This window comes from Sus scrofa, chromosome 9, assembly GCF_054392235.1.
Source record: "Sus scrofa isolate SSC_HxYL_T2T_F1_AM1 chromosome 9, Sscrofa_HxYL_maternal_Yorkshire_Landrace_v2.0, whole genome shotgun sequence".
NCBI classification, from domain to species: domain Eukaryota; kingdom Metazoa; phylum Chordata; class Mammalia; order Artiodactyla; family Suidae; genus Sus; species Sus scrofa.
In genome coordinates, this window is record NC_139391.1 from 22,739,237 (window position 1) to 22,759,722 (window position 20,486).

Consider the following 20,486-nt stretch of genomic DNA (forward strand, 5'->3'; position numbering starts at 1 on the left):
GGAAAAAGACTTTAGACTGTGGATGCTGAAGATGATGTAAGACATTGGAAATAAACTGGAGGCAAAGATGGATAACTTACAGGAAACATTGAGCAAAGAGATACAAGATATAAAACTTAAACAAGAAGAGATGCAAAATACAATAACTCAAATAAAAAAATTCACTAGAAGCAGCTATCAGCAGAATACAGGAGGCAGAAGAACGAATAAGTGAGGTGGTGGAGGACAGATTAGTGGAGTGTGAACAAATGGAAGAAGCAGTGTTTGGTTCCCAGGGCCAAAAAAAAAGATTAGTTGAGAAAAAAGATCCAAAAGTGGGAAAGTAGAAAAGCGTTAAATAAATAAGAATAAAATGTAATGGGATTAAGAACATCTCAAAACCATTAATATGGTATGAGGCGCTATGAATTTTTTAAAGGGACATACACTGAGCACTATTAGGTCTTTTCTTGTTTTTCTTAGAGAATTTTCAGAGAATGGTGTTCTTTTAAGAGAACTGAAGAAGTAGCATGGAAGAAGTAGAAAGAATAAGGAAAAGGCTTTACTTAATTGAAGTAAGTAAGAGAGAAGAAAACCTATGATGGATATAGAATCCCAAGCAACCACCCTCTTGGCCTCCATCCAACACTCTCCTGACCTGAATTTTCTGAAATAAGCCTGCACTGGACATGGAGCCTTCCTGCTGAGAACTCACCAGCCTCCTCTAGAGTCAGTGGTGGTCCTTTTTATAGGAAGCTGCTCATAGGAGACTCGAGGGGACTGTATACCTAACAGAGCCTCACTAAGTTGAGAAGACGGTCTACCCTGCCCAGCCAAACACATCCCACTTCCCAAAGTAGTCACTAAACCAATATTCATTAAGAATTAATGTTTGGAGTTCCTGTCGTGGCGCAGTGGTTAACGAATCCGACTAGGAACCATGAGGTTGCGGGTTCGGTCCCTGCCCTTGCTCAGTGGGTTAACAATCAGGCGTTGCCGATTGGACCCCTAGCCCGGGAACCTCCATATGCCGTGGGAGCGGCCCAAGAAATGGCAAAAAGACAAAAAAAAAAAAAAAAAAGAATTAATGTTTTGTTGTTCCTATTCTCAGACCTAAGGATTCCATGCGGGAAAAATTTAATAATCCTTCATTCACAGGACAAAATGTCAGGTCCCTGAGATAATTCTTATGGCATTTTAACTTGTTTAGTCCTTAGACTTCTATTCCCCTCTCTCTCTTTTTAAATTCATATCCAAACACTATTCTTTGGGAGTCGATCACAGCAAAAATGGGAAACAATTCTGAATTTGACAATGAAATGATCTTTCAGAAGTCTACACCACATGACAGGATTCAGAAACTCATGGTAGCCAAAGTAATTTTTACAGACTTCCAAGAAAGGATCCTAGCTGAGGAAGCAAAAATTATCCTTAGACGATGATGTTCGTTGGAGTACTTGCGTATTTGAGCAGAATCCTCATAGGCAAACCAGTTGAAAGTTATCTGTTTTTGCAGAAGTGAGACTGGAGTCCCCAGAATACATGCTCAGTGCTCTCACCCCTCATCTTCTCTACTGTCTCCTAAATTCTCTCCTCTTAGAGTGGCTCCTAAGGAACCTCTGTGGGGCACTTGAGAAGTTTATGCTACATTGGGCAAGCACAGTGGTTCCCACGATTTTGCCCCTCAAGGCATCTTTGGCAATGTCTGGAAACATTTTTCACTGTTACAAGTTGGGGATACTATTGGTTTCCAGTGGTTAGAGACTAGGGACCCTCTAAACACCCTATAATGTGCAAGACAATGTGCCTCATCAAAGAATTGTCTGTCCCCAAATGTCAATGATAATTAGATTGAAAAGTCCTTACAAACAATCCTGTGAGTGAGACAGCTTTTGTTTTTGTTTTCGTTTTGTTTTGCTTTTTAGGGCCATACCTGTGACACATGGAAGTTCCCAGGCTGGGGTTGAATCAGAGCTGCAGCTGCCAGCCTACACCTCAGTCACAGCAAGCAGGATCCAAGCTGCATCTGCGACCTACACCACAGCTCACAGCAATGCCAGATCCTTAACCCACTGAGCAAGGCCAGGGATTGAACCTGCACTCTCATGGATACTAGGTGGGTTTATTACTGCTGAGCCACAACGGGAACTCCCCCATGAGATAGCTTTTTAAGTTTCTGGACTTATCTCATAGTTCTTTATTCTATGGAATTAAAATTTATTCCCCTAAGACTTTTTATCTATTAGTCTTATTTCTACACCTCGGGATCCCAAAGGAAACATATTTCATTCTTCATCTACATGATGGATTTTCAAATGACTGAGACTGCTGTGATAGCTCCAAAGCTTCTCATTTTCAGGTTGAAAAACCACATGTTCATGTTCCCTACCTGTTTCTCAAAAAACAAAAACAAAAACACAACAACATAACTGCAGAAGTGAAGGTGATAATCCAAATTAAAAGCATGTATTTTGAGACATGAAAGTATTAATAGTGCAGATACCAAGTACTGACCACAAACCATGTGACAAAGGTTTTGTTTTGTTTTTTTAATTTCTTAATTTCTTGTCTTTTTAGGGCTGCACCCATGGCATATGGAAGCTCCCAGGCTAGGGGTCGAATCAAAGCTACAGCTGCTGGCCTCACCACAACCACAGCAACACGGGATCCGAGCCATGTCTGCCACCTACACCACAGCTCACAGCAACGCTGGATCCTCAACCGACTGAGCAAGGCCAGGGATGGAATCTGCGTCCTCATGGATGCTAGTTGGGTTCCCTAACCGCTGAGCCACAGCAGGACTCCGTAGGGAAGGTTTTAGACACATTATTTTATTAAACTTACACTGACAAGATCCCTTCCAGTGAAGTATCATCAGCACTTACTTTGCAGATGATGGAAGTGAGGCCTAGAGGGCTCCAGAGATCCACTCACAGACAGAACTAACCAGTGACAGAGCTGCAAATGAATTCTAAAGTTCACGGCCTTCGTGCAAACACTAACTACCCTTTACCTCACATATGTCTCCCTGTCTCAGCTCTCTCTCCTACCACCAGGCCCTGCTCCTCTGTCCACTTCCTACATGTCCTTCTTCCCTTTTTCTTTTCCTCCCATCTGTGCTGCAAGCCAGCAACAGGGGTATCCCAGCTCTCATCCAATCAGCTTTCAGGAAGCAGGTTAGGCCACATAGAACGTTTGCACAAAGCCCTTCAGGCACATCACTTCATCTCTCCCTTGTCCCCGGAAAGGATCCTTGACCAACTCAAAGAGGTTAGATCCAGAAGCCTCTATTCTATTCATTGTGTACCATAGGTGAAAAGTTCCTAAATTTCCTGTTTTGGGAGAGTATACAAATTTTCGGTGGCAATATAAACTAAAAAGTAAATAATCTTCTCTGGTTTTGTGGAAGCTGGGTGACAGGTATGTGGGAGTTCACTATGCTATTGTCGATTAAGTAAAATTTCGTTTGCATATCTTAAGCATATATTTTTATTGATTGATTGATTGATTGATTGATTGATTTTGTCTTTTTGCCTTTTCTAGGGCCGCACTCGCGGCACATGGAGGTTCCCAGGCTAGGGGGTCTAATCGGAGCTATAGCTGCCGGTCTACACCAGACACACAGCAACGCGGGATCCGAGCCGCGTCTGCAACCTACACCACAGCTCATGGCAATGTCGGATCCTTAACCCACTGAGCAAGGTCAGGGATCAAACCCGAAACCTCATGGTTCCTAGTCAGATTCATTAACCACTGAGCCATGACAGGAATTCCTTAAGCATATATTTAAACATTTGGTCCCTGACTCAGTTGCTTTTGTTAGAAATGGAATAAAATCATAATCCTCATCATCAATGGGGAACATTAAGTAAATTACAGTACTTTCCTACTGTGAAATATTTTGCAGCAGCTAAAAAGAAAGAGGCATATGCAAATATGGTAACATGGAAAGTTGTCTATGATATATTGTTGGGTAAAAAGAGAAAATTATAAAACAAATGATCCAGGAAACAAATGCCAAATGACTGTATATGCCAAAATATATAGGAAAATATTTAAAGGAATACATACCAAAATTGAGAAAAGGATTGGGAAGTGGGGAATATGAGGAGAGTCCAATGTGATCTTAAACACATGTTAATTATTTACTTTTACATAATGTGCTCATACCATTTGCATAATGCAAAACAAAATGTTAAACGATGAGCTAAAAATACTTCATGATGCTATTATTCCCCCATTATTTAACCTATTTTATTTTTCTTTTTCTTTTTTTATTTTATTTATTTATTTTTTTATTTTTTTATTTTTCCCACTGTACAGCAAGGGGGTCAGGTTATCCTTACATGTATACATTGCAATTTCAGTTTTTTCCCCCACCCTTTCTTCTGTTGCAACATGAGTATCTAGACATAGTTCTCAATGCTTCATTTTATTTTTCTGACTTTATTTTGCTTTTCCTCCTCCATACAGAGCCTGGGTGCCAATTACACTGGGCTTTTTCTTCTCTAAGTATTTTCTTATGATTCCACTTCAACCCAGAGGAAACCTCTTTTCCTTAAGTTTAACCTCTCTAAAAAAAATCATACACATACATCTTGGTATGCACTTCACTAAAGGAAGAGTGTGAATATCCAAGAAATTTTTTGCATTTTGAACCGGTTTAATAAATTTAATATACTACTTCCTAAAGTTCAAAGTTGTAGAAAACAATAAATAGTTACAAAGTTTCTAAATAGAGAATTACATTTCTTTGTAAAAAGATGGCTTACTTGAACATTAAGGATATTGCGACAGCCTTGAATGATTTTTTAGAATGAGGTGGAATACACACACGAAAAAGAAAAGTATGCATTTCAATCCAAAACGTTTTAAAATCAACAAACAAGTTTCTTACCATTGTGAGGGTAAATGGATGGTTTTCTAACGCGGACACACTGGGACAATGTAGAATAATATACTAAAAGGCAACAAACAATTTTTAAATGACGAAGAAAGAAGTTCAAATATTCCAGTGATGCTAATTTTCAAACAATAATGGCGATGAAGGGTATTTTAAAAGTTGCTGGACACTGACTCACCTGACCAGGTCTTGCTTTAAAATTTTCTTTGACCATTCGGATTTCCATGACATCTGAGGGATGACTTATGACCGAAATGATGGTGACTGGTTTATTGCTCCGGATACACCTATAAAGTCTTTCGGCACAATACAGGCACAAAGGTCCAGAAATCCAAAGCCAGGTCTAATAGAGAATTTTTGAAATATACTTTAAGAAATACTTGTATAAATCTTTATATCCTGTCCAACTGCTTGTTTGACACGTTATAGTAATAATACAGGAATAAAATCTTAATCTATATTTTAAATACAAAGTGTAAAGAAAAATGAGTAAAAAAAAAAAAAATAGATGCTCACTGCAACTTACTCAAACAAGAGCAAAGTATAAAATAAAAGGGAAAATAAGGCCAAAATCTATCCCCGCCAAGCCATTGCCAAGGCTACCATAACTACCATTAACATGTAAGCATATATATATATTTTATAATTTTATTGGAGTATAATTGCTTCACAATGTTGTGTTAGTTTCAGATGTGTAACAAAGTGATTCAGTTATACATGTACATATAATCATTCTTTTTTCACATACTTTTCCCATATAGGTTCTTACAGAATATTGAGTTTTCTGTGCTATACAGTAGGTCCTTATTGGTTATTTATGTTATATCTAGTAGCGTGTATATGCTACATACTTTGTTTCATATATCCTTCTGTGCAACAAACATGTGTAATATACAATATCTTTCTTTAAAGAGAGAAGAAATTAAAAGCGCACATAAATCTGAAGATGATTTTAGAACAAAATGTACCAGAGGAGTATCTGCTAAAAAAATAAAACCCTAGATATTTTTATTGCACATAATGTATATGCATAATGAACATATACCAAATGTATACCCAATATAAAATATGCACATGCACTATGTTTTAAAATATGAGATATGGGAGTTCCCATTGTGGCGCAGTGGTTAACGAATCCAACTAGGAACCCTGAGGTTGCAGGTTCGGTCCCTGGCCTTGCTCAGTGGGTTAATGATCTGGCATTGTCGTGAGCTGTGGTGTAAGTCGCAGATGCGGCTCGGATCTGGTGTTGCTGTGGCTCTGGCGTAGGCTGGCGGCTACAGCTCCGATTAGACCCCTAGCCTGGGAACCTCCCATATGCGGTGGGGGTGGCCCAAGAAAAGGCAAAAAGACAAAAAAATAAAATAAAATAAAATAAAATAAAATATGAGATATACTATGCATGTTGTTCACAACTCACTTTTGCATAATATAACACAAAACAGAAGCTAATATTTAGAATTTGGAGATCATGACAATTGTGCATGTGTGCTGGAGGGACAGTACTAGATTCCAGGATAACTGCATAGCCTGTGTGGCCAACCTTTTTCCTCTAACTGCACATTTTCTCTCCCTCAACACCTGGAAGCCTCCAACCCAAAACGATTTTGATGGTCACATTTTTAAACCTTATTTAAGGAGTGATTCCGGAACCTCCTTCTTCCATGCAGACAGAGCATGCCTCTTCTTCACATTTAGATAGAAACTGTGTGAAGAGGAAGTGTCACAGGACAAGCTCTGCAACTTTGGGAAAGTCCCTTACCCTTGGCCCATCAGGTGGTGCATAAGTAAAACAGTGGTCATAATACCCACCTTCCTTAGCGTGTAGCATTCGGTGAAGCCCAGAAAAGCTTGCAAAGTTTAGCAGAAATCTAGAGGATTATTACTAACGATAAACACAAGACTCACACACTCATTCCAAAGACACCTACACATCACTCTACCTTTTGACTCCTCTTTCTTCTTCTTAAAACGGAGCATTTAACATCACTAATCTCTAACTTCCATTTGGTATAAACAAAGAGTACAGGGCATAATACTCATGTGGGTATTTTTTTTTTAAACAGGAGCAAGATTAGAATTTTATTTTATTTTTAACAAAATATAATTAACATATAAGATGGTATAAGTTCAAGGTGTACGACATGGCCACAAGGCGACAACGCCATGGCCACAAGGGGCGATAAGGGTCCTTACCAAACTACTAGCGGGGTATTTGGGGCAGAAGCTTCCTAAGAGCAAGTGTTTTAGTCAACAACCTGGTTTTGCACTCTACTTCTGCCATGTGTTAGTTTGTAAAGTTTGGTCAGGGTATTTTGCGCTTTTAAGCCACAATTTCCTCATCAGAAAGTTGAGGATGATAGTAATTGCTTGAAAGAGGCATTGTGAATGTTAAAAGAAATAATGCATACAATACATTTTAGCACAGCGCCTAGCAAATGATATTAAACATTCAATAAATTGATTTTACAACTTAATGTTTATGATATTATACATGATACTGTATCATACTATTATACCATAATAATAATCATTAGCAGTATTAGTTCTTTCACTATTATTTTTCTTATTCAACCTATTTTTCCCAATGCATAAGAAAAGTATCTTTTCCACCTTTCTTATAAGCACCAGTGTCCCTGCATGCAAAGATCATGTGTTAGTTAAGCAGGAAGTTTCTATATTCCGCAATGTCATAGGTCTTTCTCCTTGAACTATCTATTGGTTGCCTATAATGGAACAACAGGCACTAGCTTGCTATGAAACATCCTGAAACAGTCTCTTCCACAAGACCAATTGCTTTCTACACTTTTAAAAACATATTTAAATGCAGTGTTAATCAATTGTTATGGGAATATGCCTTTGAAAAGACCAGCAAAGACAAAGAATTAATCTGACCTGCGGAAAGTTAGCTTGGAACCTGGGCTCTTCCATGCAGATCTTCACAAATGTGCGCTGGGTAAGCTCGTCTGGTTCTGAAAATCCTCCAGGGACAGATTCATGAACATGTTCTGGAAGATACTCTGCTAAGTGGACATCCTGGTAGTGCGTTCCATTAAGATTGATGCAGCCAGGAGGGTGGGTATCTAAATTAGTCTGATACTTCAGCAGCCCTCTAAAATTAAGAATAAAAGTAAGAACAGGGAGATGAAAAGGAGATTGAAATCAGAGGACACAGTACAAGAAAATAACCTTTCTTTCTTGTTAACTTTACACAGCATTTATCCAAAAAGTGTATCTCATATATCTTGCTTAAAAGCAACTGAGAAATCTTAAAATGTCTAATAAACTCTTTACTAAGGAACTAAATCAACGAATTCAGTTCACGCCCCTCAAAAGGCCACAAATACATAGTCGGGAAGATACATGCAATCTTTCCAAATATTCTTGAATTTGACAGCCTTTACTTCAAGTCTATTAGGCATTCATACAATCTGATACAAAATTTTCACTTCAGTAAACACTATAATGATGAGTACTTTCATTATATTTTCATACACAAATGGAAAAGTACAGGGATCATATTTGATTTGGCTAAGACTAGACAAAATAAGACTTGCTGATTTACAGAGAAATATTAAACAAACATAGTAACAGAAGCTGGAAGCTTGCATCTCCTACGGCCCGAAAGCGAGGTAATACACAGTAGTCAGACTCTAACCCTGTTTATTTTTCAATTTCTCCATAAACAGGACCACATAAAAGGCTCAAAATAATGAATCAGGAAGGAGACCTGAAACCCTAAAATCCCATTCTGATTGTTTCATATTTTGTCAGATTTAAGATAAGCCATTTAACTTTGTGGGTTCTGTACTTCTTATCATAAGGAGCTAAGTAAGATCTACCTCACAGGGACAGAGCATTAAACAATAAATTATACAGAAATTTTTTTGCATAAACCAATCTTGAAGAAAAAAGCAACCTTTGGAAAAGCATTGAAAATGTTTCAGTGTATTTATTTTAACTTTGAAGATATTAAAAATTTGGTTTCTGAAAGTATTTTTCCTGGTCAGCTAAGAGTAAATTATTCTCCATGCTCCCCCAAAAATTAATTTTAGGATATTAAAAGTGCATCTTTATGTACATCACAGCTATAATAATTTTATAAGTTATTTCACAAAGATAATATTTTAAAACAAAAACAATAACAAAAATAATAATAATAAGTAGATCCAATAAATGAAAGTTAGGAAAGCAATCACCAAGGTGGTCTTTGGTGGAGACCCATCTACTCAACCCCATCATTCTCCCTTTTCCCTCTTTTGCTTCTGTTCTATTCTCTTTCTCTCTTCATTTTATTTTACTTTCTTCCCTATAAGTTGTCATTCTGAAGTCATTAGAGAGTACAGAGTCCATAATAGGAACCTCTAAGTGTGGGCTGCAGTTACATAATATCCATGCTAAGCCACACACACATTTTTTTTTAAAGTAATGCAATAGATATGACCTAGGTATGTAATAAATGAATGGATAATATTCAAATGTGATCCAAGTACATAATCCTTTATAGAGATCTGGTCATATAATACAATGGTCATGACATTGTATTTGGAAAACCTAGTATATTTAGGGAAATGCTAGAAAATTGGGTGGTGATGATCATTGTACAACTATAAATAGAATAAAATTCATTGAGAAATTAAAAAAGAAGAAAACCTATTAATGCGATTCAGCTTCGATTGCAAGTAATAAGTTACCAAACTTGTTCCTACTGACCATCGTGAAAGTAGCAGCTGACAGGTAGGTAGGCCACGCATCTCAAGCATTTTTTTCTATTGGCTGTAATTTGAACAAACATTGGCATAATGCAACTGGCACTATCCTAGGTGGTGCTACAGAATTCAAAACGTAGTCAAATCTGGCACCTAACCCTCCAGGAACTTAAATTCCAGTTTAGAGAAGCTGAATATAAGTCAGACCAGAGATGATAATTGGAGTAGAGTGATTTAATAAAAGCTTAGTAATGAACAGCGGACAACAAGTCCAGTACAGAGCAGGCGATGTACAGTCACATTACCCTCATGACTACATGAAATAGGAATTATTATTCCCATTTTACAAATAAAGAAATGATTTTAATCTATTAAGTAACACCCCAGGGTTATACACCTAGTAAGTGGCAGAGCCAAGGTTTGAACCCAGGTCTGACTCAAATTTTACAGCATGTTAGTTCATGGGATTACTGGTTCCCCACGACATACCCTTAAAGAAGGTAAGGAAGGGGAAGGTGGATATTTATTAAGAAAGTATGTCAGGAATTTTGTAAATATCTCTTTCCCACTTAAGCTTCAAAACAAAATAATCATACAAGGTGTTTGTATTCCCATTACACTGATGAGAAACCCAAGGCTATTGTTTAGGAAAGAGATTAACTAATTAGTATTCAAAGCATGGGATTTAGAAACCTGGATCCTCCTCACCCCAGAAACCTATATTATGCAAAGCAAATCAATTGTTTAAAAGAAACTGGAGTTCCCTCTGTGGCTTGGCGGTAACTAATCCAACTAGTATCCAAGAGGAGGTGAGGTTGATCCCCGACCTCACTCAGTGGGTTAAAGGATATGGTGCTGCCACTGCCATTGCCTTGAGCTGTGGTGTAGGTCACAGATGCAGCTCAGATCTGGCATTTGCTGTGGCTGTGGTGCAGGCCGGCAGCTGCAGCTCTGATTCAGACCCTACCCTGGGAACTGCCACATGGCGCAGATGCAGCCCTAAAAAGGAAAAAAAAGAAAAGAAAAGAAACAGACATTAAGAAAAAAATGAACAAAATCCTGGAAATGAGGTCACATACAGCATGACCTAATTTAAGAAAATGCTTAATATCAGGTAAAGGAATGTAACTTACTCCTTCTAAGTCCTAATGCTCAGGCAGACATCACCCCACATGCTAACTGGTCCTTAGAATAAACAATGTTGCTGTTCTTGGTATATGAAGTAGCATCTAATATTCTAAAATCCCTGTTACTTTTGAGAGTTTTATGTTATTTTAAGCTATCCTCAAATTGAATGGTATAGACTACCCTGTCTCAAAACCCTATTGAAATGTTATTTTTTTTGGTTCAGATTGTAATTGTTGCCATTGAAGAAACATGGAAAAGAGAGAAAAGACCTATAGACAGACAATGATAGCAAAAAAAAAAAAAAAAAAAGTATGAATCTCATCTCAGGTTATTTGGCTAACTTAGGTGGTACAGATACTGTTGGGTTCAAAAGGAAAGACGCTGGCAGGATTTGAACTTAGTATTGGAAGGACAGGTAGTACATGCCAGACAGGTGCCTAATGCTTCAATACCTATTCCCACAAACTTCATAGTACATTTGGGTGGTAAAGATCAATGACTGACCTTTTGAAGCCCAAGACCCCTGAGTCAGTCAGTGGCCAAGTCAGAGCACAGAGGCCAAGCTCCTTTCTGTGTACAGACCTGCTCCCCCTGCAGAATCACCATTCTACTTATGAACAAAATTCTGAAATGCAAGTCCAATATATGCAATGAATAAACTGTACTTCTGAAACTGAAGTACAATCTATGCAATGAATAGGGATTCTTCTCCTCCTGCAGCACCCCCATTCTACTTATGAACAATATTCTGAAACTGAAGTACAATATATGCAATAAATAAATCTTTTCAGAACAATATTCTGAAACTGAAGTACAGTATAAGCATTGAGTAAAATTTTATATACTAAGGAGGTAGTATATTTCTACCAAACCGATCATTTCATATTCTCTTTCTAGTTCAAGTAAACACAGTAACTTACGTTTTCACTGTACTGGTTAAAAAAATAAAAGTGTTCATTTCTTTGGTACTGGTGCAGAACTTAGAACAGGCAAACAGAATATAATACTTCTTTAAAAATTATATTTCAAGCCCATAGAGTAATTTCTTTGAAGAATTTTGAATAGGAATGTATATTAGAAATAACAGATATTTAGATTAGTATAGAAAAATCAGATATCATCTCTTTAATTCACTTACTTCACTGTAACCACATTTGTTAAAATTGAGTTAAAATACCCTTGTGGTCTTCATGATTTCTTTGAATCCCGAGTGCCTGAATTATTTCAGCAGACATAACATACAGGTCTTTCTTTAGAGTTTAATGCAAACCTCTCAAACACAACAGAGCCCGCTTTAACATCTGAAATAACGCATAGCTCTGTGTCCATCTGCCAAACAACACTGATCATTCTCCTGGACCCTCATCACCACTGAGATATACCTGTTTCGCATTTATTTAAACTTATTTAAAACTTATGAGTTAAAATGATATAGCCCCTGCTTACAATTTAGTGCACTGCTATCCAATAGAACTTTCTGGAATGGTGGAAATCATCTAAATCTGTGCTGTCCGGCCAAGGACTACATGTGGCTCTTGAGCTACCTAAGTGTGGTAGTGCAGGCAAAAAAAAAAACCCTAAATTTTTCATATTATTTCACTTTAGTTAATCTAAATTGAATAACCACAGCACAATGTGAATGGGAATAATTAGACATGAAAGCAACAACAACAACACGAGTATAGATGCATACTGTATAGGTGATGCTATACAGATGTATAGTGACTTCTGGAGAGTATATGGAAATGACAAACTCTGATTAGGACATTCTGGGAAGGGCTTCTTGGAGGAAGCAACCAAAGAATTTCGAGACTCCAATGTTAGAGAATAGGAGAATGGCATTCCAATACGTGAGAGGAGAAGGAACAAAGGCACAGCATTTATTCCCAAATCGATAGAAGGAATAACATCTTAGGCATTGATATAGCCTCCTTATAACCATACTCACTGCCGAAGCTCATCAGCCCTCCAGCAAGTTTCTTGCATGTAGTAAGTCTTCACTGCAAGTCTAGTGAATTGATTTGAAAAGCAAATAATAGCTACATAATATGTTGACTGCACATGAATCTAAAAGTTACAATAAAGGGAGCTTTCTTGTATTTACTGTTCTATCTTTCATAATTAGATGAAAAGTAATTTGAAAGGGAAAAAAGGGGGAAAGATATTAGTGAATGGTAAGCAGAGATCGTGCCAAGTTAAGACAGTCATGTCATAGTGAGTAGGGGAAGCAGACACACACATTATGTGGGACTAGAAAAGCTTAGTACTCATTTTTTTTTTAGGTATATTGCATTAAGTCCCCAAGACAGATTCTGAAGTTATCTCTGGAATGTCTACTGTTCTTCAATCATGAGAAGTCAAGGATTTTGTGGTCTATCAAAATACACGGTTGTGGTTGCTCTTGTTTTTGCACTTAGAAGGATCTCAAGATGTGATTTCATCACTCAACGGTTTCCACAAAATAAGTTTCTTTCTCTTTTTTTTTCCTTTTTTCCCCAAGTGGTATTATAGTCACACTGTTATTCTTTAATGTCTGGATGTGGCAGAGTTATGGAAAATAATAGCGTACACAGAACAAACCCTACCAGGTTAAAACATAGAAATCGTAAGAACATTTTATGGCAAAAGTTAAATACTATAAAGCACCATGCCTGCTGAAAGGAGAATTACAAAACCATCTCTTCTTTAGGAGCGTGTTACATATGTCTAACAATTGCTGTGTCACTTAAGAGACCTTCACATTTATGGTGATTATAATCCTTTTTTAAAGTGGAGAAAAAAAACCCTTGTCCCATGAGGAATCTACTTTTCACCTAGTTTTCTATAACATACAAAATGTTTCTTTTCTTTACAGAGAGGATATAACAATTTGTTTCTGAACATTCTTTTTACTCTGTTTCCAGTATAGAAAGAGTTTAAGAAAATACACCCAAATTCAATACTGCAAAACCCACTGGAATTCACTGGATCCTGTGGAATCCACTAAAATATATACTACTTAAGGTCGAGGATTTGTTCTGTGCCTCTACTATTTTTCTGGTGTCTAGAACAGTGCCTACAATCTGAAACAAGTGCTCAATAAATATTTGTTGAAAGTATTAATAAATGTCTGGAAAGAATGTCTGGAAGTATATTAAAAAACTTTCTGTTGTGGTTGCTGTTGAAACACATGATTGAGGAGTCATTTGGTTTCAACAAACACAGGACTTAGTTGGAACTCCTTCTAACTTCAATAAAGATGTCTAGACTTCAGCAAATGGTATTTAGTAAAATAAACCATGTATGTACATCTACCTTTGTAACAGAATTATGCTTTGGAATAGCATTAAATAATCTGCAACTTCAGCATCCCTCTTCACCTTGGAGTACTATTATGTCCAATCTGAGATCTCAGCCCTGCCCTGACCCTAAGCCCATCCTAACCTAAGTAGACAAGTCATCAAGAGAGATGACTTGGATATTTATTAGCAGTATCTAGAGAGTGCTTTCCTAAGCTAAGGGTCCAGCGTGCCTCAAGGAAACCCTAAGCATCTGAATACCCATCAAACCACAGCTTTTACCTTCACCCCCACTTTATCTTCTTGCCTCTGCATTCTTTCCTGGGCCCTTGCTATAGACCACAGAGTGTACTTGCATCCTGCAGCTTGACTGGAGCATGTGTTGTGTCTCACTCGCGCTCATGATGTTGCCTAAGGAACCAGAACGACAACACAGACAGGGCCAGCATGGTAGGCGTGGGACCTGTGTGTTCTTTTGGGACCCTGCTCTTAGAAAGGCTTTGTAATTGGTTTGATGCTCTGTTGCCATCATCTTAAAATCCACAATAATTTCTGATCAAGAGGCCCTGCATTTTCATTTTGCACTGAGCCTTGCAGTTGAGTACGCTGCCACAGACACTGTGCAGCTAGAATCTAAGGACATAGGTTCAAGACTCCAACCTTCCCTAAGCGTGTGAAGTAAAACAGGTCATCTTAATAAGTTTCCTCAGTTGAGAGGAAATATAAAGGAGGTATATAAAGGAAAGGACTTTGATCTCTTGGGAAGGAACAAATATGTAAATATTGAATATTTGTTACTATTTCCTCTGCTCTCAGGCTTTACTAAAAGGGCAGTGAGGATAAAAGGATTATTCCATATTCCAGAAAAACAATGATGTACTGAAAAGAATTCTTAAAGTAAATTTAGCCCTTGTTCTCCTTCTCCTCCCTCCCCAATTTCCTCATCTGGTACCTCCAGCCAAAACCACTTGTTATTATAAATAAGATCCCAGGGAAACACTGAGGTTAAAATTACACGACAAAGTATTCCATCTGAAGTTTACTCTTTCTATGCTTAACGAGGGGGAAAAGTAAACTCACAGTTTAGAAGATAAAAAATTCACTCATAAGTGTAGCTTAATGTATAAATTAACTCATGGACATGAAAATGCTCTGTATATTACTTTATCTATCTATGCATATGGCATCCTGAGGGGAGAAAATACCCCATGACCTAAATCCCCAACCCTACCTGGCTTTCAGGAGCAAATATCAGCAAAAGTAAGCAGATCATAAGACTTCAGCCAGGAATTATTACATAGAAAAAATAGTTTGCATAAGAATGAAAACGAGGAGTTCCCATCGTGGCGCAGTGGTTAACGAATCCGACTAGGAACCATGAGGTTGCAGGTTCGGTCCCTGCCCTTGCTCAGTGGGTTAACGATCCGGCGTTGCCGTGAACTGTGGTGTAGGTTGCAGACGTGGCTCGGATCCTGCGTTGCTGTGGCTCTGGCATAGGCCGGTGGCTATAGCTCCGATTGGACCCCTAGCCTGGGAACCTCCATATGCAGTGGGAGCGGCCCAAGAAATAGCAAAAAAAGACAAAAAAAAAAAAAAAAAAAAAGAATGAAAACGAATCCTACGAATGGGAAATTAGAAATGGGAAAAACACAAACCTGTCTAAAGATTACAGTCATACGGAACATTATATTTATTAACATATGGAAAATATGTAAATATATGAGGGGGGTCTGGATACCGTATAACAAGGACTTAAATTTCTCAGGAATTTTATTCACTCCATATATTTTAAGTGAAAAATTCAAAAACCAAAAAAGTGAAAGAAAACAAATAAAAGAAGATAAAAAGTTTCCCTCCATGATCCAAAGAATTTTTAGCTCCAGAAAGCACACAAAAATCTCCCACAGAAATTGCCAGTCTACAAGATAACCAAAGTAGTCAAGACTTAAAAGCTAATTCCTCTGGCACGTGAACTGACATTCTAGTTGCCATAATAACTTATTACTTAGATAACACTAAACATAAGTGAAAGGCCCCAAATGGCAATCAAAGTTATGGTCAAACAAAGACACAGATAATTTTTTTATTGTTATCTGCAATGCTTTGATAGTTGAGCAAAATTGGAAGGGCCCCGAAGGACAAGACATTCCTAGCTAAGAGCCAATTAATACAATTCCACTTCATCCAGCAAATACTGAGTGAGTGATAACTTGTGAAAAGGGTTCCATTGATAAAGATGAATAAGAAACAGTCTCGCCCTCAAAAACACTCGAATTTACCTAGCATGTATCATTCGGCTAGTTTCCTTTCTCATTCTTATTGGACCTCAGTCATACTGGGGGTAGGCAGCAGAGAATACTGGAATTGTCTGCGATCCAACCACAACTTCTCTATAACCTGACTTTCTCCCTTTTACCTAAGGTTTTATGTAGTGTGTACTATCCTGTACTTTTGGCTATGTGGTGTTTATGTGAATTTCTCTTCCCCAGGGACATTTTCAAGGAATATATAAAGAGGTTCTTTCTTTCCTTCTTTTTTCTATGCAATCCCCATTCTTCTTAATCTGGGCTGTTTGCAATGGCAGGCACCACTCTAAGACCTGGTAACAGACTACAAGATATGGACAACTCATTCGCTGAATGAACACCTACAGAGACATAGTGTGGCAATTAAAATACTGATAAGAGTATCTTTTCACTGTATTTTTATTGGCTCTACTCCAGAACCTAGCCTTTTCATTGTTATTTTCAAGTTATGCAGAAATTTTGCAAGTTAAAGTACCCCACAAATCTAATTTATTGTTCAATTTATTATATAGTTATTAGATTTATTATGTGCCATAACAAGGTTATACACCTTAAGAAACATTTATAAAGCAGTACCAGAAAGAAGGCATTTTCATCTGACTCTGTTTTCTGAGGACTAAATTTCACCTTCTATAACTTATAAACAGTTGAATGTAATACTCAAGACATGCAAGCCTAAACACATACACTCTCACCCATTTACAGGATAAATTGGAAAACTATCCTATATTTTCACATAAATCGTATAGATTTCATTCATACTATAGTCAAAGGTACCTTCCAAAACCGTGAATAAATAATCCCATAATTCAAGAAAAAGGTTGGAATAAAATGCATAGGTTCTGGGGTCAGGTCAGGAGTTCAAATCCCGCCCTAGCAGGTACCAGCTGGGTGGCTTTGAATAGTCATTTAATTCTGTGCCTCATTTTTCCAATCTGTAAAATGAAATAATAATAGTACTACCAGGGAGTTCCCGTCGTGGCGCAGTGGTTAATGAATCCGACTAGGAACCATGAGGTTGTGGGTTTGGTCCCCGCCCTTGCTCAGTGGGTTAAGGATCTGGCGTTGCCGTGAGCTGTGGTGTAGGTTGCAGACGTGGCTCGGATCCTGCGTTGCTGCGGCTCTGGCGTAGGCCTGTGGCTGCAGCTCCGATTGGACCCCTAGCCTGGGAACCTCCATATGCCACGGGAGCGGCCCAAGAAATAGCAAAAAAAAAAAAAAAGACAATAATAGTACTACCATCATAGTGTGGCATTTAAAAAAACCTCAAGATCTGTGCATATATGAACATGTACTATATATATACACATACATATATATTCATGGTATGTGCATAAAGTGTTAAGGACCATGCCTGCCATATATTATATATTATCTAAACCATGGAAATTATTATGAATAGTATCATTACTATCCTCAAAATGATACTGTGGTTGACAGGGTCACAACTACAATTGTCAGGTAAGTTCTCTAATTTACATTAGTCTTCACGGGAGAAGCAACTGCCCCAGTGGTTCTTATTTTCCCCACAATCCAATGTTTTTAACTTTGAATAAAACCGAAAAGCAGAAGATATAAAATGTGCTAATGTATTATTATAACTCTCTAAGAAAATATCTGGCTCTAGAGGTTTCACTCAGCTAATTTTTAATATATTCTGGGCCACAAACAGCTTTGTGAATCTAATGAAAGCTAGGGGATATACATACGCATATATATAACATGCATACATGTATATGCGTATGTATATCATGTATGTTTGCATTTCAGGAATTCATGGATCCCCTGCATCCATCCAATGATTCCTAGAGATTATGAATCCAAGTTGAGAGCTCCTACTCTATTGAAAGAGAAGTAGGATTTCGTCATAGAAATAACGGGCACCAGGAGTTCTCTTGTGGCACAGTGGGTTAAGGATCTGGCATTGTCACTGCAGTAGTTTTGATTGCTGCTGTGGTACAAGTGGGTTTGCTCCCTGGTGTGGGAATTTGCAAATTCTGTGGGTGCAGCCAAAAAAGAAAAAGAATGTAAGAAATAATGGGCACCAAACTTGCAGTAATCATGTCAAACCCATGAGAAATTAAGCATCTAGAAAGAATTCAGAACAGATCACTTGCAAGAGTGATAGATAATACACAAAAGATTTAGCCTTGATCATGAACATGCAAATCCTCAACCCTCTACCTACCATGGGAGAGATATCCCAATACGTTCACTGAAGTGGGACAAGTTACGCAAATCTACCATGCCTATAATTTTAAGGTTTGGGGCTCCCAATACCTATAGAGAGCTCCTATTCAAGGTAAGGTCTCCTTTTGTGATTCTACCTACTTTAAAACCAGTCCATCAGCCTCCCTAGAACGTTTCCCTCCGCCTAAGAATAGGCAGAATAACCATATGTCCTGGTTTACTATAGCCACAGCTGAATTATTAATAACATCCCATCTCATTCTCAGAAGTGTCTGCTTTAGATAATGAATTATATAATCACTTCACATCCAGAGGCAAGGAAAGGGAAACTAAAATGAAAGTATAGGGAACGTACAGGGAAAGAAATGTGCCTCCCTCAGTGCTAGAATAGAACTGGCTTAATGTACAGCTTCTGGGCCCTCCTTCCCTTTGGCTTCACCAGGTGCCTATTGGACATTCTACGAAGACCAGGTGCCCATAGGAAAATCCCACAAGCTCTCCTCCTTCCACAGGAGTGTAGGCAAAAGGAACCCTCAGCGCAAGCATTTCTAAAAGAGAAGATTCTTGGGAATCACCAACTTTTAACACTTAACTATGCTGCATAAATACCTCTACCTCCAACAGTATATTCTTAAATTCCTCCTCCAAAGTGCATAGTAGAAAGATGAACCAGTACAATAAGCCTCATCTCCTAAATATTTTTTCTACTCCAGGTTAACTTCTCGAGTTTCACTTGCTATAAAGCTGACAGTGCCTCTGGTTCATTGTCCTTGTTGACAAAGCCTGCCCACTGTGTTCTCTGGGTTTAACAAACACATGCTTTTAGCACATGCACATAGAAATCCTTTCCTTTTAAATTCCCTGAAAGAAAATGATTCAAGCAGAAAATAAATCATGCTCTACAACGACTCTTGCCAGCAAGTAGTCCCAAATGGCAGAGCTCTGTCTAAAAGAATAATCCAGGTATCATTTATATAAAAAAAATATATATATGGTCTGAGAGGTCCAGTAGAGCTGACTCAGTTATTTACTATTATTTGACTCTCACTGCCAGCCACACATTTGAGGAGGCAGAATTATCTCCTATCTCTTCTAGAATTATCATATAATATTTTCTCTCGCATGTAAATAAAAAATAAAATACAATTACTACTCACGCAACACTTCCAAGCTAATGCCAGTGGGAGTGTTGACTGTCTTAAAATTGAGAGGCGAAGGTGCCAAATCTCATTTACAATGCATTCCCTCCACATGCCTTTCAAAGCAGTAGGGTTAGGCTCTTGGCTGAGGCTCTGTGACACTCATAATTTCTTTTTCCTACAATATCCCTTTTATCAGTAAGTGAGAATGGCAGTATCTATCTCCCCCTGATGAGTTTTTCAAATGGAAATGAAGAAAGTAACGTCCAGTTACATTCATGTCTGGAAAGAGGAAAGAGTTTTGCTTTTTAAAATTTTTTCAGAATGTCTTCTGAATTGAAATATCTTTAATACAGGGCACAAATAGCAACCTCCCAGAAAGATATATTAGAAATCAGAAAAAAAGAAAAAATTCCTCAGGAGAAGGCTGGTCCTGCAAGTCCCAAGATAAACTTTTATTGTTCAAATCAATTGCATTTTTGAGGCCTAAAAATATATAAAAGTTGTTTCTCTTTCAAGGAAAATGCTTTTGATCTGTTAAGAAGTTTTCATTACACGTTCATTAAATTACTTTGCTGATAGGAAAATCTGGGCTCTTCCAAAGTGCTGCGTCCTTATCAAAAAGAATGATTCTTTAACCAACTGAATATGAAGTTTCTTCCTCACACAGCTATTAGTATGTATAATTTTTCCTGCTAACACTTATTGAGTATATTTATATTCTGCCTAAATTGCTACATTCATTTATTTAAACCTGAGACAACCCTTTGATACAGCTATTTTACTACTAATCCCATATAATAGATGAAAAAGAATGAAGAAATTATCTAGCAAGGTCATACAGCTATTAAGTG

The 20,486-nt window shown here is 37.7% G+C and overlaps 1 protein-coding gene across 26 annotated transcripts in view; it reads right to left on the reverse strand.

Moving 5' to 3' along the window:
• The window catches only part of NOX4 (NADPH oxidase 4), a 148,530-nt gene that overhangs the window by 76,037 nt on the left and 52,007 nt on the right, over nt 1–20,486 (reverse strand). For all 26 annotated transcript variants that reach the window (XR_014814878.1, XR_014814876.1, XR_014814877.1 and 23 more), the window contains 3 exons: nt 7,778–7,994; nt 5,061–5,225; nt 4,877–4,939 (listed from right to left, as the gene is read on the reverse strand). Coding sequence is in view for 21 of the 26 variants with exons in the window: in XM_084975630.1 (XP_084831756.1) it covers nt 4,877–4,939; nt 5,061–5,225; nt 7,778–7,994 (445 nt within the window). In the remaining 5 variants the exon portion in view is untranslated. The remainder of the gene's footprint in view (nt 1–4,876; nt 4,940–5,060; nt 5,226–7,777; nt 7,995–20,486) is intronic.